The 25,905-nt window shown below is 51.5% G+C and overlaps 12 protein-coding genes across 12 annotated transcripts; 6 read left to right on the top strand and 6 right to left on the bottom strand.

Moving 5' to 3' along the window:
* Window positions 1-124: 124 nt before the first annotated feature.
* On the top strand, window positions 125-340 carry COCVIDRAFT_99349 (hypothetical protein; the record flags this gene model as incomplete). Its single annotated transcript, XM_014701149.1, has 1 exon — window positions 125-340. A coding segment is annotated over one exon (216 nt), but the record flags the coding sequence as incomplete, so codon positions are not given.
* A 205-nt stretch (window positions 341-545) lies between these two features.
* Window positions 546-1,388, bottom strand: COCVIDRAFT_99164 (hypothetical protein; the record flags this gene model as incomplete). Its single annotated transcript, XM_014701148.1, has 1 exon — window positions 546-1,388. The coding sequence occupies one exon, from the start codon at window positions 1,386-1,388 to the stop codon at window positions 546-548; it is 843 nt and encodes a 280-aa protein (XP_014556634.1).
* Window positions 1,389-1,649: 261 nt separating this feature from the next.
* On the bottom strand, window positions 1,650-2,764 carry COCVIDRAFT_26591 (hypothetical protein; the record flags this gene model as incomplete). Its single annotated transcript, XM_014701121.1, has 2 exons — window positions 1,650-2,694; window positions 2,748-2,764. 2 exons carry the CDS (start codon window positions 2,762-2,764, stop codon window positions 1,650-1,652), a joined length of 1,062 nt encoding a protein of 353 aa, XP_014556607.1.
* A 745-nt stretch (window positions 2,765-3,509) lies between these two features.
* Window positions 3,510-5,448, top strand: COCVIDRAFT_99329 (hypothetical protein; the record flags this gene model as incomplete). Its single annotated transcript, XM_014701147.1, has 4 exons — window positions 3,510-3,626; window positions 3,681-3,745; window positions 3,797-3,927; window positions 3,980-5,448. 4 exons carry the CDS (start codon window positions 3,510-3,512, stop codon window positions 5,446-5,448), a joined length of 1,782 nt encoding a protein of 593 aa, XP_014556633.1.
* A 598-nt stretch (window positions 5,449-6,046) lies between these two features.
* On the top strand, window positions 6,047-8,691 carry COCVIDRAFT_99190 (hypothetical protein; the record flags this gene model as incomplete). The annotated part of the gene is made up of 4 exons (XM_014701146.1): window positions 6,047-6,613; window positions 6,698-7,219; window positions 7,271-8,596; window positions 8,659-8,691. 4 exons carry the CDS (start codon window positions 6,047-6,049, stop codon window positions 8,689-8,691), a joined length of 2,448 nt encoding a protein of 815 aa, XP_014556632.1.
* Window positions 8,692-9,752: 1,061 nt separating this feature from the next.
* COCVIDRAFT_26588 (hypothetical protein) lies at window positions 9,753-11,281 on the bottom strand (the record flags this gene model as incomplete). The annotated part of the gene is made up of 5 exons (XM_014701120.1): window positions 9,753-10,374; window positions 10,429-10,709; window positions 10,766-10,881; window positions 10,934-11,101; window positions 11,155-11,281. The coding sequence occupies 5 exons, from the start codon at window positions 11,279-11,281 to the stop codon at window positions 9,753-9,755; spliced, it is 1,314 nt and encodes a 437-aa protein (XP_014556606.1).
* A 2,089-nt stretch (window positions 11,282-13,370) lies between these two features.
* On the top strand, window positions 13,371-15,536 carry COCVIDRAFT_26587 (hypothetical protein; the record flags this gene model as incomplete). Its single annotated transcript, XM_014701119.1, has 5 exons — window positions 13,371-13,595; window positions 13,695-13,864; window positions 13,969-14,095; window positions 14,147-14,524; window positions 14,574-15,536. The coding sequence occupies 5 exons, from the start codon at window positions 13,371-13,373 to the stop codon at window positions 15,534-15,536; spliced, it is 1,863 nt and encodes a 620-aa protein (XP_014556605.1).
* A 533-nt stretch (window positions 15,537-16,069) lies between these two features.
* Window positions 16,070-17,601, bottom strand: COCVIDRAFT_99284 (hypothetical protein; the record flags this gene model as incomplete). Its single annotated transcript, XM_014701145.1, has 2 exons — window positions 16,070-17,495; window positions 17,543-17,601. The coding sequence occupies 2 exons, from the start codon at window positions 17,599-17,601 to the stop codon at window positions 16,070-16,072; spliced, it is 1,485 nt and encodes a 494-aa protein (XP_014556631.1).
* Window positions 17,602-17,850: 249 nt separating this feature from the next.
* Window positions 17,851-19,549, top strand: COCVIDRAFT_37734 (hypothetical protein; the record flags this gene model as incomplete). Its single annotated transcript, XM_014701144.1, has 4 exons — window positions 17,851-18,023; window positions 18,376-18,481; window positions 18,538-19,389; window positions 19,436-19,549. The coding sequence occupies 4 exons, from the start codon at window positions 17,851-17,853 to the stop codon at window positions 19,547-19,549; spliced, it is 1,245 nt and encodes a 414-aa protein (XP_014556630.1).
* Window positions 19,550-20,897: 1,348 nt separating this feature from the next.
* Window positions 20,898-21,685, bottom strand: COCVIDRAFT_99271 (hypothetical protein; the record flags this gene model as incomplete). The annotated part of the gene is made up of 3 exons (XM_014701143.1): window positions 20,898-20,995; window positions 21,066-21,515; window positions 21,568-21,685. 3 exons carry the CDS (start codon window positions 21,683-21,685, stop codon window positions 20,898-20,900), a joined length of 666 nt encoding a protein of 221 aa, XP_014556629.1.
* Window positions 21,686-22,622: 937 nt separating this feature from the next.
* On the top strand, window positions 22,623-23,562 carry COCVIDRAFT_26583 (hypothetical protein; the record flags this gene model as incomplete). Its single annotated transcript, XM_014701118.1, has 2 exons — window positions 22,623-22,722; window positions 22,772-23,562. The coding sequence occupies 2 exons, from the start codon at window positions 22,623-22,625 to the stop codon at window positions 23,560-23,562; spliced, it is 891 nt and encodes a 296-aa protein (XP_014556604.1).
* A 1,328-nt stretch (window positions 23,563-24,890) lies between these two features.
* On the bottom strand, window positions 24,891-25,799 carry COCVIDRAFT_37731 (hypothetical protein; the record flags this gene model as incomplete). Its single annotated transcript, XM_014701142.1, has 2 exons — window positions 24,891-24,897; window positions 25,093-25,799. The coding sequence occupies 2 exons, from the start codon at window positions 25,797-25,799 to the stop codon at window positions 24,891-24,893; spliced, it is 714 nt and encodes a 237-aa protein (XP_014556628.1).
* Between the last annotated feature and the right edge of the window lie 106 nt (window positions 25,800-25,905).

The following is a 25,905-nucleotide window of genomic DNA, read 5'->3' as shown; positions in this document are numbered from 1 at the left end:
TCAGGTTCGAGCCGCCCCTATCAATGCGCTCCATAACTCGACTGTTCAATACGGGATCAAGCATTATGTAGATTGAGCATGCAAGGCATTGCATAAAGGAAGGTATTCCGACGAAACAGTGCGGGGGATGTTACTCGCAGGGGTTCATGGTGTTCCCGGAGGCGATGACATTCCCGGACGTGACGAATGCACTCAAGGTGTGGCTGGGCCAGTCTACGTGGATATACGATCGTGGAGGCCAATCGGTCATCGTATGCCGGTGTACAGGGTTACTCGTAACCCTAGGCAAAACTATTGTCGCTCGAACTCTGGTATAAGAGTAAGGCTTCTTGCACAGTAGAAGGGACGTTTGATTCAACGCGGTTTCAATCATTCTAGTACAACTCTCAAGCCCTAGATATTCTAGCACTCACATACTATCGACGTCACGAAGGTAAAAGCAACAGTAGTCCGCTTCTCCCATAGCAAGACTCGTGGCTCGACACTATGTACACCTGTTGAATAGTATCTCCCTAGGTGAATAGAGCAATACAGTGCTTTTGTACCTACAACCTCGCCTTTCTCACACCCTCTTCCAACATCTCCTCTACCGCAATCTCACTCGTCATCAAAATACACGTATCCTTCAAACTCGGCACACGATGTCTCTTGTTAACCGCCTGATACTCCTCACTAACCAGCATATCCCTAAAATGCAGTATACTGGGATAATGCGCCAGTGCAATCTCATCCCAATCATCGTTGCCGGTAGGACTTGTGGACGTTCTGTTAACGGCTTCGCCATTGACGTGTGTGACATTTCCGACAATTTTAGCGTTACCGCCATGCCTCGAGCCAATGGAACGTGCAAACGCAGTACCGTACTTGAGATACTCTTGTTTCATACCAGAATTGAAAGCAAGTAGATTGAACATTGATACCGCGCCTTTTGCTTCTTGAGAACCGCTGTTGATGAAAGATTGAATCCACGTGTTCAACTCGTCGCTCAATTCCAGGCTTTGACTCGATTGCGTCGTTTTCTCTTTGGCATTTTGTTGGAGCGCAGGTACAGTATGGGGATTTGGATGTAGAAGCTTGCTGTTCTTTGAGGCGAAATCGTTGATTAGGCGTGAGGGTACACCGGCTGTTACGCTCCAGTGATGCTCGATGAGGTTGGCGAGATTTGATGGCAGAATTTCCGTGGAGGGCAAGATGAGGAGGAGGTCCCAGTGGATGTTCCGAGCGAGGAGGTGTTCGGTTGAGAGCTTGGATGGGAGAATTATCCAGCGAACGACACGGGATACGACTAGTGGCGAGACGTCGGTTGCTTTGAGCGTGGAAAGAAATGCCAGGACAGAGTTTGGTGTTGCGGCATGGAGCGCCAATAAGTGCAGCGTGCAAAGAGGCATTCTGATCTATGGTTGTGATCGGCTGCGAATATTACGTGCGCAGAAGTGAGGTTCCGGTAATATAGAATTAAGAAGCTGGAGAAGACAAAGCATTTGGAGGTTGAGATGCATGACGTAAGTTCGAACGGCTTTGCCGAGGCTCATGTCATGGTGAGGAATAGCAGTAGGAATGCGAGTATGCTAGACATGTCCATCTAACAGTAAACCCAGAGCCTTCAGAATTTGAACAATTTCGACTATTCTGCAGAAGCTATATCTATACTACTTCAGAATGCGCCCTTCAGCAGCCTCCTCTGCATGCTGCCGGATACGACCAAGTATCTTGGCTTCATCATCAACAATCTCTGGCAAGAGGTCAGAGAGACTCTTTTGTTTAGGCGTCCATCCAAACAGCTTCCTAGCTCTCACAGCCTTGCAAAGGGAGTTGGTGCCCCAGAGGTAACTACCAGCTGGTCTCATTTTGTCCGCGTCTTCTTTGCTCACATTATCAATTCCCTCGTGGTTGATAAGTTTGTTCTTGAAGGCAATTTCGGCAATCTTACGCCCGATGTCACTCCAGCAGAATACTCCACTTTCTGCAAAGTAATATCCTTCCTGGTTCCAAGTGGCCTTGCCACCATCAGGCGACAAGGCTGCTGTTACAAGAGCGAGAAATACTTCGCTGAGATCTTGGACATGCACCTCGGTCCATCGATTCTTCCCCTCTCCTACGACGAAACCTTTCATTCGCTTCAATATGGCCTCAGTCATGTCGTACGCTTGCACACTGCGCTTGTTATCAGGTCCGCGTCCAGGACCATAGATGCAGGGAGGGCAAACAATGGCCGATTGGATGCTGCCTGATGATGCCTCGTGGGAGCCCAGGATAACTTTGTCGACGTTGCGATGGATAGCGGTATCCGGGAGAGAAGTGACTTCAGTAATGTTGTCCCAATCATCAAAGACCTTTTCTCGGGCAATACCGTAGGTATTTTCCTCAAAATCGGCAAATGCAAGGATGCCGGTGCCAGAGGTGTGGATGAGATATGACTTTCGCCCACTGCGAGCAAGGCCAGCAACCAATGCCTGGGCAGAAGCCAGGTGATCGCAATCAGCACAATGAAGAACAATGTCTGCATTTGACGCTTCCTCGGAAAGGAGGTCAGTGCTGTCGAGCATGCCATAAACGAGACGAGTCTTGGGGTATTGTGCAGCGACCTTGGCGCCTTTGTCGCTATTGCGGACCAGGGCGGTAATTTCGAGATCGGGGTAGGTATTTGCAATGGCATAGAGGGCATCACCTCCAATGTAGCCGGTCGCGCCGGTGCTTGAGGTTTGTCAGCAAACATCCCATGCCAGGCTTATGAGTATGGTAAATACATGAAGAGTTTCGGCATGTTGAATAGCTCTGTAGTGCTTATGTCGTATCAGGTAAGTATTGGAGGAGGAGGGTGAGTGTAGGTATTTGATGTATGTTGATGAATTCATATTGCAGTCAGGTTTATATAGCTTTCCTGAACGACGTCACCGATTCGTGGATTTGCAACATAAGCTTCTGATTGATTATCAAGCAGAGAGGAGATTGTCGACCACGAGCAATTTGCATACCTACAGCTGAGATAACGCCCTTGGTGTCTTTGTAAGATCTTGGCTTGTATGCATATCAAGTCCTTGGTGCGGGGTGATATGGACAAGGGAAGGAGATGGTATGGTAGTGTCACATGATCGCAGTGAAGTGCCCAATGGTGGTGGGGTTCACAACGCTGGTTTGTGTACACCTTGCACAATGTGCATATTATCCCGAGAAAATACCATGCAATCTGCGATGGTATGATGCAAAAATCCAAATTCTGTTTCTAGGGATTGCCATGTACCTGTTCCGCGGTCCGAGAGAATGCCGAAGGGGACGTTGGCGGGGTCGTTGGCTGCAGTGTTCATGCATAGTCACGTGATAATGTACTGCATGGAGTACTACTGTACTGTATTGTACGTACCGTACCTGGGGTTGCGCTCAAGCCACGTCCTAGCTTGAGCCACAACCGCGTCATCATGGAAGAGCGCGCAACACCACGACTTTGCTGAACGGCCACGTGAAGATTAATCAGAGCCCCTTCAAACCGCGAAGAGCAAGCACTCGCCCTCATGGACGTCATCCAAGCCGTCTCCGGCTATATCACCAAAATGGTGTCAGCCGGGGACAGTGCGGCAACTGGCACCTCCGCGGCCAAGATGAAGATCCTCCTGCTCGACAACGAGACTGTGGGTTTGTCTGCTCTGCCAGGTAGCTGCGTGGTAGAAGCTTACATGGCATAGGTTTCGATTCTATCTACAGCAACTACGCAGTCTGCCCTCCTCAACCATGAGGTCTACCTTACCGAGTACCGCTCCCCCGCGACCCGTGATGCGATACATGGCTAATGCTGCGGTAGCCGTCTGGACAACCAGAAGCGCGAGAAGATGCGACATCTTCGCTGCTTGTGCTTCGTACGGCCTTCGCCCGAGTCCATCCAGAGCCTGATTGAAGAGCTGCGGGAGCCCAAGTATGGCGAATACAATATATGTGCGTTTCCTATGCGGGGCTCAGGCCCATGGACAATTGCTGACACCAGCAGACTTTAGCAACATTATCAAGAAATCCTCCCTCGAGCGCCTTGCAGAAGCAGATGACCATGAGGTTGTGCGTGCTGTTCAGGAATATTTCGCAGACTTCCTCGTAATCAACCCCGACCTCATGTCTCTCGGCCTCGGCTTTCCCGACCACCGCATATGGAGCACCAGCCCAGATGCCTGGAACCAGGATTCTCTGCAGCGGTCGACTGAGGCTGTCATGGCACTTCTATTGGCGCTCAAGAAGAAGCCCTTGATCAGGTATCAGAAGAATAGTCTGCTTGTGAAGAAGCTAGCGACCGAGGTCCGATACCACATGACCCAAGAAGATCAGTTGTTCGACTTCCGCAAGACAGACACACCGCCCATTCTCTTGATAGTCGACCGGAGGGACGACCCCGTCACACCACTGCTGACGCAATGGACGTACCAGGCAATGGTGCATGAACTGCTCGGCATACACAACGGAAGGGTGGACCTGCGCGACGTGCCAGACATACGGCCCGAGCTCAAGGAAATCGTGCTATCGCAAGAACAAGACCCCTTTTTCAAAAAGAACATGTATCTCAACTTTGGTGACTTGGGTCAGAACGCCAAGGAGTATGTCGAGCAGTTTGCCTCGAAGCAGCAAGGGTCTCAGAAGCTCGACTCGATAGCAGATATGAAGCGCTTCATTGAAGACTTTCCAGAGTTCCGCAAGCTCTCGAGTAATGTCACAAAACACGTCACACTAGTAGGAGAGCTGAGTAGGCGGGTTGGAGAGGAGAGTCTACTGGACATTAGTGAGCTCGAGCAAAGTCTGGCATGCACAGACAACCACTCCAACGACGTCAAGTCACTACAGAAGATAATACAGGATCCTAATGTGCCGGCCAACAACAAACTACGGCTTGTTGCGATTTATGCGTTGCGGTATTCCAAGACGTCTTCCAACTCGACAGCTATGCTGCTCGATCTGCTTGCTGTTGCGGGAGGACTGTCACGGCAGCGCATCAACCTGATCACAAAGCTCATGGCGTATCACGACTCACTGCAAGTCACGACTGGGGCAGGGGGTGTCCCTGATCTGTTCCAGGCCGGTTCCTTCTTTGGTGGTGCACGAGACCGACTAAAAGGCTTAAAGGGCGTAGAGAATGTCTACACGCAGCACTCGCCCCGCTTGGAAGCGACGCTGCAGGACCTGATCAAAGGCCGCTTGAGCCAGCAAGTGTACCCATTCGTAGAGGGTGGGGGATCGACCAAGGACAAGCCGCAGGATATCATCATCTTCATGGTAGGGGGAACAACCTACGAAGAGGCCAAGATGGTGGCGCAGGTCAATGCTAGTTCGCCAGGTGTTCGTGTTGTGCTTGGAGGCACCACAGTACACAACAGCACGTCGTTCTTGGAGGAAGTCGAGGATGCTGTCGACTCGTGGCCTGAGCCGGCCCCGACATCAGCGGCGGCGCGGATCAAGCGCGAGCTGGGAAGATGATGGCACGGCGTTGGCTGCAAGCACAAGGACAATGTTGGGCTAGCTTTTGCGCGATAAAAGCAGCATGTACTATTGGGCTGGGCCGGCAAGGATCATGGCGTCTGGCGTTGAGGCGAGCGGTAGGGGGAGCAGACTTATGTATGTATGTACCTATGTATGTATGTATGCTGCATGCATGCATGTCTAGGCCGATAGCGGTGCCCAACATATGCAATCAAGCCGTTGGTTGTCCTTGTGGGCGCGCCTGATGATGTGTGCCCCGCAGCGAAGCACGCACGAGCGTGTTTGATTGCATACTTGGACAATGGCCTGGCCGGGCCATGCAGAGGGTCGGATGTAGACTACGGTGTCCATGGGTGCAACCATGGCTTGGCTGGTACCTGCATGGGCGGGCAGAAGGCGGCGAAAAGTCTGCTCTGCGTCTGTCACAGCCGAGCAGGTCAGTTGTCCGACAAGGCTGAACACGTGCAGCCAGTCCAGTGTTGAACACACGACGGCCGGGGTCTATGGCGGGCCGACTTCCGAGTCGTCTGCTCTCCATCACCTCAGCCACCCTCCCACCTCCGACCCCATGGCGCAAACATGACGATCGTGAGACATGCCAGAACAAGGACAGGTCTTGCAGTCTCGTGTGGTCCGCCGGAGGAATCCACGCCCCATCAACTCCTGTGTCGAGTGCCGCACACGTAAGTCGCGATGCTCCAAGACGCACCCCTGCCAAAACTGCACTGCCTTCGGCCGCGAATGCGTCTTCATCACCGTCCCTGAGAGCGCGGCGCGCAAGAAAGAGAGGGAGCAGCGCGAGCGCGCCCAGAGCAAGACTGCGTCCGCCGTCACCGTCCCAGACTGGACAAAGAACCTCCCCGTGCGCACCCAAAGTAGTGCAAGCGTGGCCGATGGCTACGACAACGCAAATTCCGTCGACACCACCACTCCTGGCACCCCGCCCCGCGACTACGAGTGGGAGGCCTACCAGCAGGATGTCGAGCCCGAGACAGACGCCTGGGAGCGCCTGCCCGCAGAGCCCGAGGTGATGCAGGACGACGTCTACGAGGATGAAAACGATGACGAGGACCAGATTGCCACCGATCTCACCATTCGCATCGGAAGGATGATCATTTGCGAAAATGTCACTGGCTTCTTTCGTCCCCAGTATGCCGAAGAGGTATTGTCTGCCTCTTTCTATTTTTTATCTTTTTTTTTTTGCTCCTTTTTCTGCTTCCTGAACACAAACTGAAATGCCGTGCAGCTTGGCAAGCTTTTGTCAGAGGGCTTCACCACATCTTCATCAGTCGCAGGCCAGAGGGCAACACAGTCATCGGCCCTCTTATCAGCCGAGCAAATGCCCTCGCTTGCGCCCTCCTTGAACTTGTTGCTGGGTGGTTCATTGTCTCTTCGTCAACACGACGATGTGGACCCCCCGCAGCTACCGACCAAGATGGAGGCAGATGCCCTGTTCCAGCGATATGCCCAGGCAGTCAGCCCGCTCGCCCATGTTCTGCATCTACCATCCTTCAAGCGCCTGTTTGAACGCTTCTGGATGAATCTTGAGATTGGCAATCCGAATCAAAATTCGTGTACGGCTTTGATTCTGGCAGTATGTATGGCTGCAGCTGCATCCGTTTCGCCTTTACAGGCAAAGTCGCAGTTTGGCATCACAAAAGAGGATTTGTTCTTGAGGCTGCAAAAGGCCACGGAACGAGCGCTGCTCCGCGCCAATTGGGCCAAGACGTCCAACATTCGCACTTTGCAAGCTTTGACCATTTACTTGGTATGCCATCGATTTATGACTACAGCACAGGACATTCGTTGACAATGATAGATACCACTTTGTCGAGCCCAGATATCTCGGGCGACGTCTGTTGTAGTGGGTGCACTTGTTCGCTTAGCACAGTGCATAGGCATCCATCGCATGAGCCATAGCTCAGCCAACAGCCTAACCCCTCTTCAACGGCATGTTCGATCCTTACTATGGTACCAGATATGTTTCCTGGATTTCAAGACAGCAGAGGCCCAAGGTCCCCATCCATCTATCCGATCAGACGATTTCGACATTGCTTTACCGTTGAACGTCGACGATGACGTCTTTGAGTTTGGCAGCTCAAGCTGGCAGCAGAACCCTACTCCGAGAAACGGTTGGACAGACGTTACATTGTCACTCATCAGGTATGAGTGTAATGAGATCCACCGTCTCATCTTCCGCGGTAGAATCGAAATGGATCGCAAGCACATTACGCTGCATGATCTACGTGCCCGGGTAGAAGCCAAGAAACGCCAGATCCAGTCCAAGTACCTGCAATACCTCGACGCAAATGTCCCGATACAGCGTTATGCAGGTCTTGTTGCAACGTTACTAATGTCCCGCTGCGACTCGATGCTTCTCTACCGCCATCTTCCTCAGACCTCGCTGCAGCCACGATCCGAGTCTGAAAACCGCCTACGCGACGTACTCCTTACAGCTGCTCTGACGACACTAGAGATTGGTGCAACGCTCGATACATTGCCATCTCTTGCTCCATGGGCCTGGTATTCCACAACCTACCAGCAATACCACGCAGTGCTGCTCCTCCTGACCGAGCTCTATCGCACGCCCGATCTCCCCCGTAAAGAGCGCATGGCGACCATTATCGATCACATTTTTGGCCATTGCTACGGCGTCGGGGTGCGAGAGCGCTGCTCGGACCTTTTGTTCACCGTCAAGGAGAATTTAGAAGCGTTTTACGTGATGAAGGGATTCGATAAGAAACGCCAACAGATTGCGCCTCAGCAACATCCTACGCTGCAGCCTCTAACGTCGTTTGGAGGCCCTGTCACAAGTCCCAGTTTTGGCGGTGGCCACCAACATTCACAGTCTACATCATCATCTTCACATCTCCATGGACAGCTGCAGCGGACGCCTACGACTGGAACGCTAGATGGGTTGAATGTAGATTTTGATAGTATATTGGGCAATTTGAATGGAGGTGGCAGCAACGGCGGCGGTAGCGGTGGTGTAAATGGCAGCGTACAAGACGAATTTGACGTGTGGGCTGGAATGGGAGCTGCAGGAGCACAAGATACAGGCGGTGCCATTTTTGTGCCTGTTGATCCAGCCACTCATCATAATGAGTTTGGAACTGCGAGTCCGAATGGAGGGTTGCAGCAATGGGTAAGTTTTACCGTCCCCCTCTTTTTCTTGTCAGTCTACTATTTACTAATACATTCAACTAGGAAAACTGGAATTTCCCAACGCAGCAGCAATAACGATTATCATGTCATGGGCGAAGATGTTAGGGAGAGTTGATGTTTGATGCCGATTTTATATGCATGAGAAAGACCTAGACGACGAATCAACATATAAAAAAAGAGAGAGAGAGAGAGGAAGAGAGACAAGTTGTTATCCTACCATATTCAGCAAACACATAAAAGATGCACAGACTTGAATTCCTTAAAAATAGACCATCTTAACTCGTTTCTTTCAAAATGCAACCATGTATTTGTGTAGTATAAACTGCATCTCCCCACATAAAGTATTTTTTCCCCTCTCTCTTCCTCCTTTCCCCCTTTGCATCTCCAAGACAACATCCTCTATAAACCACACCCCCCAACCCCCCTGCACCCACCGATCAACCGACCCCCTTTCGTGATCCAGGATACTACTAGCGTCGAAATCTATGAATAGCCTTCTCCCCACCTCCCCTAGTCCGGTCGCTGCTGCACACACACACAACGATGACGACGATGGGCCCATGATCCGAATTATACTATTGATATCTCGGAAATGGCCGTTTAAGAATAAAAAAAAGTAATCAATAGTATATTCAAAGATCCCATATAAACTATGTCACAGTAAGAAAAAAAAAAGGGGGTGGTTGTTGGTGGGTGGTAGGAATTGGCGGGTAAAAAAAAAGAGGCTATGCACGTCATCTCAGAACTCTATATTTTTTGTGTCGTATTTATCGAAAACCCTAACCACCCATCGCGTGACCTTGGCTTTCCCCCCCACCCCCCCCCCTTAAAATGAGGACCAGTTTACCAAACACACATGTACACAAGCAAAGACCAGATGGAAGAAGAAAAAGAAAAGACAAGTATTAAATACGCCGTAGTGCGCCAGGGACTGCGCTGCAGTCTCCTATGACAGTAAAGAAGATGATGCCGCCCTTCACAACCATCCTTTTTTCTCCCTACAGACCAAACGCAGTCAAAACATGTCTAGTGTAGCGTTGAATCACGAAATACCAACTCGGTGAAATCCACATGCTGTGTCAGCAAAGAACAAGACAGATGTGCGAAAGTAGATCAAACCAAGTTCATCAAAGATACTAGTAGCGCGTCACTTGGGATTCGCTCAAGGTGCTTCGCTTCATCGGCGGAGGTGGCGGGGGCTTCTTGGACCTCGATGGGGGTGGTGGGGGAGGAGCCTTTTTGGCGGTGCCGCCCTGTTCCGCCGCCGTCCAGCTTGCAGCCCGAGACACGACGTTACCACGTCCGCTGCCTATGGACGAAGTAGTGTCCGGGCTGGGCGGTGACCTATCACGTCTGTGCCCACTTCCATTCGATGGTGCATAATCGTCATCATAATCGTCGGCAAAGGTGTTTTGTTGGCTGTTGCTGGTCTGGCGGACAGGACGAAGGCTACTACGACCAGCAGATATGACGGAGGATTCAGTGGGCGCGCGAGACAATTTGCGAGCCGGGGAATCGTCGCGGTAACTGTTAGAATCGTCGTACGTCGAGGTGCGGCTAATGGAAGGACGCAGAGCATAGGTACTCTGGGAGGGGTTAGGACCTGGGGAACGACTTCGCTGTTTGGTCAGTTTGGGAATGGTCATTCGTGGCACCTCAGGTTCCGGCTCTTCCTCGACCGGGTTGAAACGTTCGGCGTAACCGTGGGCGGTATTGGACCGGGAGCGCGAGGGGCGGGATGGGGTTGCTCTAAGGTCCCTGTGCATTGTGTCAGCTTTGTATTGGCCGCGCTGCTGATCAATATTTGCTTACTGGACAGGCCACTCGCGCTTGACATTGAGCAAGATCTCACGACAGCGGTCGTAGTAGCTCAACTCTGCCTCGAGGAAAGCGGTGAGGTCTTGGACCATGTCGACTTCTGATTCCTTGATGTCCTGCATCCTTCTGAAGACCTCCTCGCTAGTCTCCTCGTATTTTGCCTTTTGTGAGCGGAGCTCTTCCTCCATGCGGAAATCTTCCTTTTTGGTCTTTTGCATCTTTGCGAGTGATGTGTCATAGGCCAGGCGACGTTGCTCGAGCTTCTTGCGAGTAGCCTGGATGCGATTAGTTTCTGTGAAAGCAATAATGTCGATTCGAGGTGGTGACGTACCTGGTACTCTTTCATTTGGACCAGGGAGCGGTCAAGGCCCTCGAGCCATGTTGAAGTGGCGCTTTGGATGTACGTCTCTTGAACTCTAGCCAGACGCTCGTTTGCTCGACCCAGAGCTAGTTGGGGTTAGCAGGAGGAAGGGAAGGAGCGAGTGAGGCGAGGGCGTACATGATAGGCAAGTGCCAAATTCCGAGTCTGGCTCAAAGTCCTCGCCGTGAGAGACCATGGAGGAGCCCAGATGGCCACCTGGAAGCTGCTTCTCCTTGTCGGCACCCTCTGCGCGCCTGGAGAGCGACTTGACGTAGATGGCCATGGCAGCGTGCATCTTGTCCATGCCTAGGAAAGGGAGGTCAGCATAGCGAGCGGGAGAGGGCAGCGAGCATGCATACCTTCATGGCGCAGGTTCATCTCCACCTCGAGGGCCTTGAACTCGTCGGACAGGCCCGTACGGGCTTCTGCGCCCATCTTCTCGTTTGTCCATTGCTTGAGGCGGTCGAATTTCTTGTTGATGTTCATGATTGCAGTGCAGCGAGTGTAGAAGTGGCCAGAGTGGAAGGAATGAGCAGCAGAATGGCGAGGCGGGGAGGCGGTGGGTGGTGAGAGCAAGTGCTGGGCCGTGTGCAGGGGTGCGGATTGCGCGTGCACCCAAAGATAGAGCCGGGATGGGGGTGGCGATCAGTCTGCAGCGAAACGAGGGCGAGTGGGCGAGGGAGAGCGTGTTTGGGAGGAGGGAGATGAAAGGGAGGGACAGACGGAGGACAGATGGACAGTGGGGTGGGAGTAAATTGGTGGGCAAGTAAAAAGCAGCAGCAGTAAGTATAAGTATGGATGGAATGTACGGGCTGGGCTGGGCTGGGCTGGAGTGGACGGGCAGATAATAATTCCTACTACATACAACTGGGACCAACCAGCCGTTCCCCTCTGCTGGGCCAGCGTGCAGTCCAGCCCTGATCACCACTGCGGGGGGCGGCGGCGGCGACAAATGGCCACTAACCCCCCCAAGGGCTGGTTGGTTGGGGTCACGACGTCCGACGTTGGGCACAGAGGGGCTGCGCAACCACCTCGCCCTCTGCTACACCTGCGTTTCACTCGCCCACTCGACTCTGCCAATACCCACCCGTCTCCCATCCGTAGCCGCCACGGCCTGTGTTGGTCCTCCTAGTGCGCCGTCCAGACTCTCCGCCATGCACCCATGCAGCGCCTTGTCCGCTATCGCTGTCGCCTTCCTATCTCGAGCCAGCCTTCGGCTGCTGATGCCATCATCCTCGTGCTTCTAGAATACGCCGTCTTGTCTGCAGCCCATCGTATTGTCTGCCTCGCTAGGCTGCGGTGCGGTGCACTGTGACGTCGTTTGCCTATAGCCATACTTAGATATGTATGTGCAGTGCCGTATATGCTTCTCACGCGTCTATATTATATATATATATATATATATATATATATATATATGTACACACATATACACATAGATACGCTGCACTAATCTGGTCTTACAGAGCCAAGCAACTCCCAGGACAACCCTCGCCGGTTCGCAGTGATGCATTCCCTCTCCTACACTACATACTACGCATACCTAACTGTCTAACCATGGCCGGTGCACGTGACTCTGCAAGCGCCAAACCGACCTCCCAACCTCAACCGCGCCTTGGTCTTCAACCAGTTCGACACCACACCGACACCCTTCTCGCATCACCTTCCCCCACGCATGTGTGACCAAACCCTCAAAAGCCGATGCGCTGCACTTGAACACTCACCCACACTAACCCCACATGGACTATAAACAAGCCTGCACCTACGTTTCCGTACCCGTATCACACACTAACCTCGTCCATCTTGTCCGGGACGCTACTCCCAGCCGTCATGGCCACTTGCATCAAACCATGCACAAGAATGCGAAATGAGGTTGACATCTCCAAACTTGGCAAAGAGACGGACCTGTGCATTTGAGCCTCAGATGGTACCCACCAACGTCAAAACAGTCATCGCATAGCGTGCGCATACATCGCCAGTCTTGCTTGGCCGATGCGCCCTCATCTCCTGTGCAATCAACTTTTTTTTTACACTCCTCATGGATCCATCTTCTTGGCTACCCACAGCAACGAAACACCAACCAAGATCTGTTATTATCTTGCAAACATGATGAATCCAGACGACTAGGTCGACCAGCACCGTAGGATGCATAGTTGGGACATGGCCGGGGCAAAAGCGAGTGCTAAAGCGGTGAAGCGGTGGTGGGAGCAGGCTTTGTTGGTGCAATATGTAGAATGCCCAGATATAGTCGACAGCCGCGCTTTGACAAGAACATCATATAGGCCAATGACATGTTTGCTATGGGAACTTTGCGTCGTGGAGAAATGCGGCATGCTTGTCCTTTGTTGCTAATGACCTGTTGCATTGCAAAGAGCAATTCCACGTGAAATTGCCCATTGCCTTGATTAGCCCAGCGACGGAGATTTATTTTAGACGATCCTTTGTGCTAGCCGACTGGCATTACCTCATGCGTCCCTAACCTTGCTCTATTCGCAGTTCCTCTCCCCAGCCCGCTACCGCAGCCGCAACTACCACCACCACCAACTACCAACATCAACCACCACCCCCAGCAACCATGGCCGACTCGGACTCTTCCCTGTCTTCTGCGCCTCCTACCGACGATGAAATGGACGTCCAAGTCACACAGGCGACGGCCGCAAAGCCTGCGCCACAGAAAAAGCGAAAGAAGAATGGCACCATCTTGACTTTCTTCAAGCATCGCTCGCCCTCTCCGCCCCCGAGGAAACGGGAACCCTCTCCACCCCATGAGCCCGTGCCAGAGGACAATCCAGACATTGCTGTACGTATTGGACGCGTCAGTCGCGTCCAGACGCGCCGTGTTGCGTCGCAATCGCGACCCATTTCTCCCTCAACCCAAAACTAATCCCATGTGCCACAGTTCATCGTCATGTTTCGTTCGCGCTTCAACGAAGCCTTCCCCCGCGGCTCCCCCCATGTCGGCCCACAGGACATTGAATCAGGTGTTGCCGAACACACTCCGTCGGCCGATGTCGAGGGTCTGCTGTGTTCCCTGCTTGGCCTTGTCCTCAATCGCAAGAAACCTGTCGAGTTAGTTCAGCCCTCTCGCCCGCTCCCAATACCCATTTCTCGGTCGCCTACTCGCTCCGCACGCAATGACACAGCACGCATACTGACGTGGTTACTCTCTATAGGAAAGGTCACTATGGTCGGGCTCTCGAAGAAGCCATCCAAACCCAGAGGTCGCAATGGCCCACCAAGTGGACCACCAATCCCCTTAGCGGCGGTCGCAGCTTCAATACCATGACACCAGAAGAGCGGGTGAGCAGTCTTGGAGTCCCTCTCGCTGTCGTATGCTGACGAGCGCCTTAGATAACCCTCCTTCACTCACTGTGTCTATGGAGTCTAAACCAGAACGAGCAGGTCAAGAATATGATCAACACGGCCTACAAGTCACGGACTACCAAGGACAGGCAAGACACAAACATCCCCTTGTCAGTGCAGGCATGGGGTCGTGACGGCGATAAGCGGCGGTACTACCTAGTCGAGGGGCAAAACGATACCCATTTCCGTGTCTACCGCGAAACTGATCCCAAACTAAAAAAGGTACAATGGATCAGTGTAGCTGGCTCCATCGAACAAGTGCAGGCGCTAGCGAAGAAACTAGAAGAGGTCGACGGTCACAAAGAAGCAAAGGCACTAAGCGAGCGCATGCTCAACGCTGTCCCGCGCTTTGAAGCCTCTGAAGTCGTATGTTGAACATCAACTATATACTCCACTCATACTAATGACATGATAGAAACGAAAGCGACGTGAATACACTCGCCAGCGCAAAGACGCCTTCACCCGCCCAGAACCCGGTTTCTCTTTGTACGAAGGTCGCACTCGTGGCAAGCGCCAACGATATACATTTGACGAAGAGGACGAGTTTGACTCGGACAACCTATCTGTGCGTAGGTCCGGGCGGCAATCGGGTCGCGACACTCCTGCTGCACCCTCTGGCCCAACTATCACTGCGAGCGGTCGCCAGGTACGGTCTCGCGCAACTGGCCTGTACGGGGAAAAGCTCCATAGTGGACAAGTTACAGATCACCCATCGCCAGCGACTGGTGACTATGTGCGATCGGATATATCAGAGGAGCCACAGTCAGGCCATGGTCGGGCTGCACGGGCTGCGAATAGAGGTGCAATCAACGAACGTACATTGAACCGGCCGATGGATTCAGAAGATGACGAGGATGCAACGTCGTGGGATGGGGGAGACGATGATGAGGAAGAGCCTGATCAGATGGATCTTGACGATGATGAAGACGACGCCGGTGCTGATGACTCTGAGGAAGAAGATAACGAGCCAAGCTTGATGGTCACCCTCCGTTATCGCAAGCCAGGCTCTGACGCCCAAGACAACGACACAACTATGGGCAATGGTGCAAGTCAAGATGCTGCACAAGTTTCCCAAGCACAGCCACCACAACCACTGCAGCAGGATACTACGCCCCGCTCCGAGCCATCAGCATCTACAGCGCAGCCAGAAGCCCCCTCAGCAGCCAATGGTCTCTCAACACCACAGCAGTCTGACATGGCATCCATCGTCCCCAAGTCACAGGAATCATCCGTCACCAACTCAGATGCTGCATCTAAACCCGACAGCGGTTTCTTCTCAGCGCCAACCCCGCCGTACAGCGCACCTGAGGAAGCATCAAAGCCCCAAATGCCGGCAGGCTCGACTCCCATGAACGTCGAGGTACCAGCAACGCGATAGACTTCCTCTGTCGTTGTCATATATCCTCATGACAAGGACACTTGCGCCTTGTCATTTTTTTTCTTGTGCTTTCCTGCTCGGGTGGAACAATCATATGCTTCTTTTTTGCTCATGTGTAAAGCAATAATGACATACCCCCTCCTTGTTTTTTTCTTCTTCTATCTTCGTCGTGCGAGCAAGTGTCGTTTGGGTTGGTAGTGGCTAGGTTAGAAATTTGGGAGACGGGGGGAGATATATATATATATACATGTGTCAAGAAGGGGGACAACGAGGATCAAAAGCAGAGAAAAAGTAGATTAATGGATACCCCATGTTGCGAATCGAGGCTTATCATGTTCTTCTTCTTCTTGGATGTTGGAAAGGAGGTGTATTAATCAAGGCATATAATACAATAAGCAGCGAAGCCCAAAGTTTGGAGTCCCTTCCTTTTTTTTCTTCTCAGTGACATGGCCTCCCCCCGCATTGACTACTGGAGGGAAAAAAAATATCTAATCTTACATTCAAAACATGCGTCTAATCATATCATCATACAATCATCGAGGCAGAGCACCGGGCATACCTGCCGCAATCCCCGTCGTAGTTCTACTCTGCAATTTGGGTCTCGCAGACTGGCGTCCTCGGGGCTGCTCGCCGCGCCAGCGCATGCCATCAGCGCGGTGCTCTCTGGCATCAGCCGCCGAGCTTGGTTTGCGGACGCCAGCTCTGATCTCTGCTTCGCGCATCTTCTGGCCCTCGGCCTCGATACGTTCCTCCAGCGTCACGTTTTCGGATATCGGGCTTGGGATGTACGAGGATGAAGGGGGAGCAGTCCCGTTCCCCTCCATGACAGCGATTTCGTCCTCGTCGTCACTGTCTTGGAGTGCTGTGTCGGTGCCGGCGGCCGTGGCTGCTCCGCCTCTGGTGTTGTGTTTGCGGGGCCAGAGCGAGGGAAGTACAATTTGCTGGAAGCGCGGTTCTACGGCGCGCTCGTCGAACCAGGCGTGCACGCGCGACTCGATGAGCTGCGCTATCTTGGGCACGTCTTGGAGGCGTGATCGGGATCCGACCAGGGAGCGCACGGAGAGGTCCAGCCGGTAGTCGTCGAGGAATGTAAAGGCGAGGGTTGTGGGACGGTGTGGAGGCGCGCCGGAAGACGATGAAGGACGGCGCGGAGAGGCATTTTGGTGTGTACCTAGTCTTGGTGATGAGACAGGTGCGGGGGTTGACGCAGGTGACGATGATGGTATAAAGGACACTACTAGTGTTCCCGAGAAGCGCACGATACTGACGGCTAGGGCAACTGGCAGAACAGCAGATCTTGGTTTTGGCCAGTTCAAATTCAACGTCGTCTCTATGCCAATGGTAATGACATCGCTCAGATCCACGTCCATTCGGGCTTGGAGTCTCTCTTTCTCATTCCCCGCGTTCCCCGGTCCATACCAGAAGCCGTCATCGGCAGGCATGACTCTGCAGTTGCTGAATATGGGAAACTCGTCACCAAGCGCTATCTCGGTCACTCTGATGTCGCCAATCCAGTCAGGTTTGCTGCCGGCATTCAGGACATCTGTGAGCGATGTTAGGATCGCGTCGTCCTGTCGCGCATCAGCTCTTAGTTGGGCAATGGTCTGCGCAATGAGCACGTTGAACCAGTCTAAGCTCTCCGGCTGGTGTCCTTTCACATTATAATATGTCTTTGCAAGTATAGTTGCTATGCTTGGCCCTCCCATGCTCTCCTCTCCCTTTCGTATAATACTCCGGGACGGCTTGTGTCGTAGTGAAAGTGACGTTGAATTTGCCCGTGCCCGCAACTGCTTATACGATTGCTGATGAGCTAGTGTTCGAGCTCGTCGCAGAGAATTGAGGTGCAGTGCGCGCTCATCGGCCGAGGGAGGCTCTCCAAAAATGAAGAACTTGATGAAGCAGAAGATTAGCAGTGCAATGGAAAGCTGGCCAAGCAGGAAGCCCTGGGTGAAGGAGAGTCTGTAGCATGTTAGTGGGGGTTCAACCAAGTCGAGAGGTTACTGTACGATGAGGCGCCGCCCTGTGTGACGGGCAGCGGCACTGGCGTAGGAACGTCTTGGGCCATGTTTGCGACTGTGTTCCTACTACCTGCTTGAAAATTCCATGTTGTGTATGTGGTTTATGGTTGTTTACAGAAGGAGCCAAGACGTAATTGTGCATCGACCAGAAGGGAAGGATGATGGCGCGCAGGGAATTGGAAGCTACTATCGATAAGCGTGACCTCCCTTTCTACCTGTTGTCCACACCTCGTCTCTGCAACCCATGACTCTTCAGACACCCGGCCACCCCTCTCCATACTCTGCCCTTGCCTAGGATGCCCATTCTCTCAAAGGTCGTCGCCTTTCGTACTCCCACGAACCGTGTTGCTGCCATCAAGGCGGCCAGAGTAATTCGCTCAATCAAGAGCCGATACCGAACTCAGGCCTTCCTCTTCCTGGCGTACCACTTCTTTCTCACATCGCCCATGCACCTCGACATCTTCATCATGTTCTTTATCCTCGTGAGCAACTTCATGAACCGGCAACAGGCGTTTCCCAATCAACTGGCCATTGACGCTCTCCGCTTCCTAATAGACGAACGGAGGTTCGTCATGCCTTAATCGATGGACGCAGTTACATTGGAAACCATTTTGGACTAGCATATGTTGCGGAAGAGTGTTCTGCTCACAGCGTATCTTATGAGTCCCTCATACACCTCGGCATCTCTTTCACTTGTAGAACACGGAGATAGCGGCAGTTGCATCTCCGATTGGCCGACTAAGCTCCCCGCCTCGAAACAGCTTGGAATCGCATCTCGTTACGGACATTCGCAACGTTCATATGGACTTCGACACTCTGAGCCAAAGCCTCTCGCCAGGCGGAGCCATTCAAAATCCTACCCTCACGCTGCCTGCCACCTGCGACCCACCATCTGAAAGCAACCCTCCGAAACGGGCAGTATGGATTGTAAGACGCGCTTCTGTCTACTAGACACGCGCTGAGTAGCTAACGCCTGTTCTCAGGTCTTTGGAGCGACCGGACACATAGGGCGATCCCTAGTTCGAGCGATTCTAGCACACGGCGATCAATGCACTGCAGTCGGATGGTCCCAAGAAAACACATTGGAGCAGATGGGCAAGTGGCAGAATAAGAACTGCTTGGGTTTGCTTTGCGACGTCCGAGTGCGGGACACGGTGAATTGGGTGATCAAAAAGAGCGTCGACTATTGGGGGCGCGTGGACGTGATAGCGAACAGCACCGGTTACGGCGTCATTGCAGCTTGCGAAGACCAGGACGACTACGACCTGCGCAATCAATTCACCACCAACTTCCTCGGTACTCTGCATATCATCCAGCTGTCACTCCCCTATTTTCGCGCCCAAAACTCTGGGCGCTACCTCATATTTTCCTCTACGGCTGGATCTCTCGGCGTACCCGGACTTGGCCCGTATTGCGCGACAAAGTATGCTGTTGAGGGTCTCATCGAGTCCATGCTATACGAAGTCGACATTTTCAATATCAAAGCGACCCTAGTTGAACCCGGCCATGTTCGGCTGGATGAGCCCGACGACAATGTAATGGCCCCTAGCTATACCTCTGCTCCTACCTCAGGAGCAGGGCCTCCCAAACCGAAGCGGTACGGTCACTTTTCCGTAAAACCAGATCCAAGCGAGCCATATTCCAGTTTGACTAGTCCTGCACAGCACGCGCGGCGGATGGTACAGTGGCTAAATGACCGGCAGCCGGTGAGTGCCGTGAAAAGCGCTGAACTCATGTGGCAACTGGGTCATTGTAGCTACCCTCCGCTGCGCTTGGTCCTGGGTAGTTATGCTGTGGAAAGTATCCGAGACCGTATGAAGAGTATTACCGAAGAGGTATGTAAATGCCTCACCGTCTCATGAACTCACTGACACGTTGTAGATTGAGGATTGGAAACACCTTTCGTTCCCAGTCTCTATGCCTCCAGAAGATGAGGAGAGAAAGGATGATGCCAAAGAGGAACAAGACCAGGATGAAGAACAAGACCAGGAATGATGGGCTGAGCAATTCGCATGCTGATTCGATGTTGCTATTTTACCGTTGCTGTGCATGTCTTCTTGGTCTTTAAGAAAATAATATTGAAAGAAAATAATTTATGCCTGCAAATGTATCAGCCACTCAAGCTACCTCGACGAACTTGGAAACGCTCCACCTTATAGTGTCTCACAAAATTAATTTGTGGGATAGGTGCTACATCTCAGTAACAATGCATGTAGCACAAGACCAAAATACCGGAAGTGTTCATCACAATTGTCTCTTGTCCCGAACCGACTACAAGCGCCCCAAGCCATACCGCGAAAGATGCGTCCCTTGAAGCAAAAACAACCCCCACGCTAACCTCGCGTATCTACAACGCACGGCAGAGGCGTTACAACGTGCGCACAGATCAAGCATCAATGTGGGTCTCTCGCCCGTGCAAAGAAAAAATTCCCGCTCTTCCCCTCCTCACACCCAAAAGCAAAAAAGAAAAGAAAGTGTAATGCATCGGCCGGGAATCTACTCGTTTGTTAGTTGAATGTCCGAATTGAACGGTGTATTATTGCTGGGAAAATCTTACCGAACCCGGGGCTAGCCGAAGTTGACCTTTTCATCCACTGCAAGATGCGATGGAATTGAAAGATGGCAACGGCTAATTTTACCACTAAACCACCGATGCTGTTTTGTTCTGATGGTTTGTTGCACTGGAGCGGGTCCAATGGACCATGTGCTGGATCGATGACCGGTGGTGGGATTGTAAAGAAAATATTGCAAGTGAAACAACGGGACCGGCCCGTAGCGAGTGAGAACGATCCCCATTCTGGACCTGCAATTGGGCTAGCGTGGCTGGGGTGGTCGGCGTGAAGTTGATTTTTGGTACTACCTCATATGTGCTTGTTCGTCTTGGGCTATGTAGCTATTGACGACGTGTACACCGCTGCAGAGACCCTTTTTTTCCTGTCTATCGGGTACGGTGATGCTACCGTGTATTAGTGTTATAGAAATGGGGTTTTTTTTCTTAGATAGTTTTTTGTCTTGTAGTTGACTGTGCAGTCAAGTACTGATATGTCCGTTCAAACGGTACCAAAGGCAAAAATGTAAGGTTTACTCTATCAAAGGTGGCAATGTGTTTCGGTACATTGACGTGACCCCAATGCCTGCTCAGCAATATTACATGCATTAATATATCGGGTTTGAAAGCAGAGGGTCACGGAAGAACTCGGTTTCAGGCTATAAATGAATGAACCGGCTACATGTGTACAACCCACGTCTGCCACGCCGCCTATACTGCCGACCAGCCCTGGGGATTTGTCTACCAAACAACCAAGCCACTCTAGTAAAACATTTGTCATCCAGGTAATATCGATCAGCATGGTTTGTAGATCTGGAAATAGCCAAGGGCCATGTCGATGTGTTTGCATCGCTCTGTAATCCCGACCCACCTCATACCAAGAACATGGGGTCCTACAGCTTGCGTTAGCCCATTTTCCACGATTCAGTCTTGGGATACCACGATGATCAGATTTTGGTTTACCTTTGGGAAGCGTGAAATAACCAACACTACCCCCGTGGTTGTTGATACAATTATCCACAGATCCGCAATCGAAGTTGTCAAGGGGACCTGTTCCGTACGTCGTTCCAATCACTTCTCCATCGATAGTTACCTCATAGTGTTGGCACCTTTTCTTCGCATCAGCTACCACTAAGATAGTGTCCTCTGGATAATTGATATCTTTTGTCTTCATCTCTGAGGGTTCGTATGAATTCTTTTCGTGACGTAGCTCCAAGCGTTGCCAGCTTTCAATGATTTCTGTAGTGCATGGCTTATCATCAAGTTGTACTGGTGGTTCAACTGGTGGAGGCGCAGGTGGAGGCGCGGGGTCGACGACGGGAGGACGGGACTGGTTGAATGTCATTCCGTCACTACAAGTGCAAGAGCAGGCCTCTGGAACCGGATCTTCACAAGTTAGAGTAGGTACATGACCTGAGATCATGTGTTAGTGAAGAAACTCGCTCATCTGATAGTGAAAACGCACCGCTCTGGCATGTCACCATGCTGCCAGAAACCATGCTACCAGGGAACATGTCCATTCCAAACTGTGCATGGACAATTTGGCCGGTGATGGTGGCAATGATAGCTATGGAAGCACGCATGTTGTCGGTTTCTTGGGATGGAAGATAGATATGATAGTCGATATAGAATGAGTTTGCAGAGTTTATTTCAAGGAGAAGTTCTAATCTATATACCTTGCGGAAATCGCTCAAGTCACTTGCGTCCCTGTACTCTTGGTGGTGGAAAAAGAACAGTGAGCTACGCAAGTAGTCAATGTTACACCGACTGAATCCCACAAGCCAAGCAACACACACCGATGTGAATAGACAGATGTTCATGGCTGCATGCCCTTCAGTTAAGACAGAGGCTCTTGACAATATGGACAGAAGATATGTCCAGGAAATATCTACATATCTACTCAGCGGTCACTTCGTTGGCTGGCAAATAGTTCCGAATGTTCCGGTTTGTTATCAGAGCAGCCAAGTGATTTGCATTGGCCCGAACGCGAAGGATTTGGTCACAAGCAGTCATTTTTGTAAAAAGTATAAGTACTCAGTACGCAACGTCGAGGTCATAAGCAACCATTCCGCCCATTGGCAAAAACAGGCATAGAATAGGATCAACGTTTTGAAAAAGCAGTAAGACTCGACTCGACTAGCGCCGGAACCCCGCAAATATCCCGTATATATCCGGATCGACAAGACACAAACACAAATAAACAAAGGTTTAGACTTCTTTTTTAGCGGTACATGCACCTGTAAGAGATCATACGCAGGTGGTGCTGTGCTGCGAGCATGAACTCTAGATAGCCAGGCAATGCGCTCGAACAGAGCAAGGCACCATATTCTGGATCAAAAAAACCAAGCGTAAGTTAGTCAATAGCAAGGTGCCAGATCTTTAGGAATGAACAATATATAAAGCATGTCTGTGAAGCTCATTGTACTTACCCCATCACTTCACACTACATCTTCCTGTTCCCACATCCATCACTTCACAGTTCATCCTCTTGTTCTTGAATTCATTATCTATACAGATACCATGAGGACTTCTTTGGTATTTCTCGTTTCGGCCCTTTCTGCAGGTGTTTGCTCCCTCGACACCCAACAAGTGCTCGGGACCTCGTACCAGTGCCAGAACGGTAAGCAGACTCAAGGCTCAACGTTTCGCGAATCTTACAAAAAATCTAGGTGCAACACCTGCAGCTACGTGTACTGATCCATCGAACGTACCCACATGCGCCTGCTCCTGCTCCAACGGTGTCACGTACAATGAGCCACTCTCTGCCCATACCTCCAGAAATTCCAGCCCCTTTCCCGACACTTGCCAGGCTGAAAAGGGCGAATGTCTCGATCGCGAAAAATCACTCACCGCCCAAGTTACCGAGGTTCAAGAGAAGCACACAGAGTGCGAGGCAACATCCCTAGCCGACCGTCAAAAGGCGGAACTGGATGCCTTGCAACAAGATCAGAACTGCAAACTGGAGTTGAGCAACAAGGATGTGGAGATCTCTCAATGCAAGCGACAGTCGACCGACGACGTAAATGCTGCAAACAGTGCTTGCAAGGTACATTTGAGCAGCAAGGATATAGAGATCACTCAATGCAAGCAAAAGTCGACCATCGACCTCAATGCTGCCAACAGTTCTTGTAAGGCCAAAGAAGATGCACTCAACACAAGGTTATCCAACTACAAGAAGAAGAATTATCGCTACCTGGGCTGCTACACCGACAGTGCCAACCGAGTTATTTCCGGGAAAGAGACAATCGATGTTAGGATGACGCCTCAGATGTGCGCCGCCATCTGTGAGAACTCTACTTTCTTTGGTCTCGAGTACAACAGATACTGTTATTGTGGCACTGGTATCATGAACAACCATAAGTTGGTCTCTGGAGATCAATGCGATCGCAAATGCCAAGGTGACAATGGTCAGATCTGTGGAGGTACCTGGAGGGCATCTGTTTATGCAAGGACGGAATAGAGTAGGCTAGATGGCCTGCACAGAACAGCGAGAACTACAGTACATGGTAGAGAGGGCCGGGGGGACCGAGGGACCGAAGTAGGATTGATTTGGTGACATGAGCTAGAATAAGAAGCAAAGTAGACAATAGCATCGTAGTTGGTAATAAAATATGGTGTACCGACTTATCCTCCAATGTGAAATCCCTTCGTTTCAGCGACAGCTACATGACAGCAATATTGAGAGTTACAAGCCAAACTGACATACATCCCGCCAAAAATATGTCAGAGCTCCAAAGCAAGGGAGAGAGAACGGAGCGTAGCCCAACAGCCTAATCTCAGTCGGTTCCTGACACTCTTACACCTTACACCGCAAATGAGACCGAATCAAAACAATTCACACGACCTAGTGTGACACTAAGCATCATAGAAGAAAGCAAACGCAACTAGGCCCATCACAATGTCTCCATAACAATACAAGACCAATCTATCTTGCTGCCTCGATCCACAGTCGTCATTGATACTTGATAGCGCCAATCTCGCACCCCTAACCATTCCCATACCCAAAACAGATAAAATGCTCCAAGATCCCCAACCCCAGTACTTGCAAGACCGCACATCTCAAACCATTCCAAATAGCACTTTCCCACTCCAGTAACCCCAATATACCAGTCTCACAGTCTAAAAGAAAACCCCTTTGTAGGTCAACTTTGCTAATCTGCGCGACGCGTACCTCCCATACATCACACAACAAGGCCCGCAATCCAATCTACCAACATTCAAAAAAAAGTTTTATGGGAGAGAGAGACAACGCCTGAATTTCTTTTTTTCTCTCCCCAAGCTAAAGTACCCCCCTTTCTTCAAGAAAAGAGAACTCTGCTCTATTCTCGCTCTGTGATCAGAGTTCCATACCGAGAGAGAGAAAGTCGAGGACAAAGATGTATGAGCTGCTACCCAAGAATCGATTGCATGTATTACATACAAAGAAACTCACGCTCTCGCTCTCTCTCTCTTTCTACCGGCATTTCCCCAATAAGCACCAAGCAGCGAAAAGACGTTGCGGTTATGAAAATCACGATATAAACTCGATAAACAGTATAAGTGCAATGAATACGATTGGGTGTTAGGAAGGATAAGTGAAGAAAGGCTGAAGCAAGTTGGTACTATGACCAAGTCCAAACGACACATGTCGAAAACGACTGATAGTAAACACACTTTATAGTACGTTGAACAATCCCCAAGAGGTCAACAGACCGAAAACTACAAATACCATAAAGAATATCTTCATTATCCATATGCAGTAAACATGCCACGTAGCAGCCAGGTACATTAAAACCCCGTCTACACACCCTAATCCCTATCCCCCAGCAACCCAAGTTGCTAAGAAAAGGAAAAAAAAACAAGACACTCCGAACCAAACCCACCCATTACTCCAGCGTTAGAAAAACATAGACCGCCCAAAATAAACCCCATTACCTATCTCCTCCCCCCATTAAGCAACCGCGCCTCACTATCTCCATCCCCCTCCTCATCAAACTCACTAAGCTCAAACTCCTGAACCCCCCTCGCACTCTCCTCATCCCCCTTAACCTTCCCCCAGCCCTTCTCATCCGCCGGGTTCGGAAACGGGGTAGCACAGAGCCGATTCCTGAGGGCAGGGTAATATCTCCTGTAGGTATAATGCGCTATGGCGAGACCAAGCAGAGACCCAACGGTGACGTCGTAAACGTCGTGTCTGTAGTCTTCGCAGCGGGAGATGGCGATGAGGGCTGCGCCGAGGAGGGGCGCAAGAGCGAGGAGGACGCGAGCGAGGTCTGCGCGGGGACGGTAGACGTGGCATTGGCCTGCGAGGAAGAGGGAGAGGTAGCCGAGGCCGCTGAAGGCGAAGCTACTATGGCCGCTTGGGAAACTGCGCCAGCCGTCGTGAAGAGTATGGTGGTCTGTTTCGGTGCAGACTTTGTACGTGACGAGTTGGTGGGCGGGGGTGCCAGGCGCGGGTTTGCAGCGGGCGATGAGGTCGGGGCGGGGGCGGCCGACGGCGTTCTTGATTACGTCGGTGATGAAGCTGGTGAGGATGAGGCTGATGATTAGACCGAGGATGGTGACGTGGGCTTTGTGGGAGCCCGGGCGGAAAAGAAGGGCCCAGGCGACGAGGAGGCCGAGGGGAACGGCGGCGGAGAAGATGAGTAGCCAACCGACTGATACGCGCTCGATTTCTGCGTGGGGATATCCAATGGCGAGGTTATCGAGGAAGAACATGCGATGAAAGGGTTCGGCGAGGAATTGGATCTGTATGTCGAATATGAATACATTTCTCTAAAGCCTGTCTCGAGTCTTCTTCTTCTTCTTCTTCTTCTTCTTCTTC

This window comes from Bipolaris victoriae (assembly GCF_000527765.1).
Source record: "Bipolaris victoriae FI3 unplaced genomic scaffold scaffold_42, whole genome shotgun sequence".
Lineage (NCBI taxonomy): Eukaryota > Fungi > Ascomycota > Dothideomycetes > Pleosporales > Pleosporaceae > Bipolaris > Bipolaris victoriae.
This window is presented reverse-complemented; position numbering and strand designations above follow the sequence as displayed.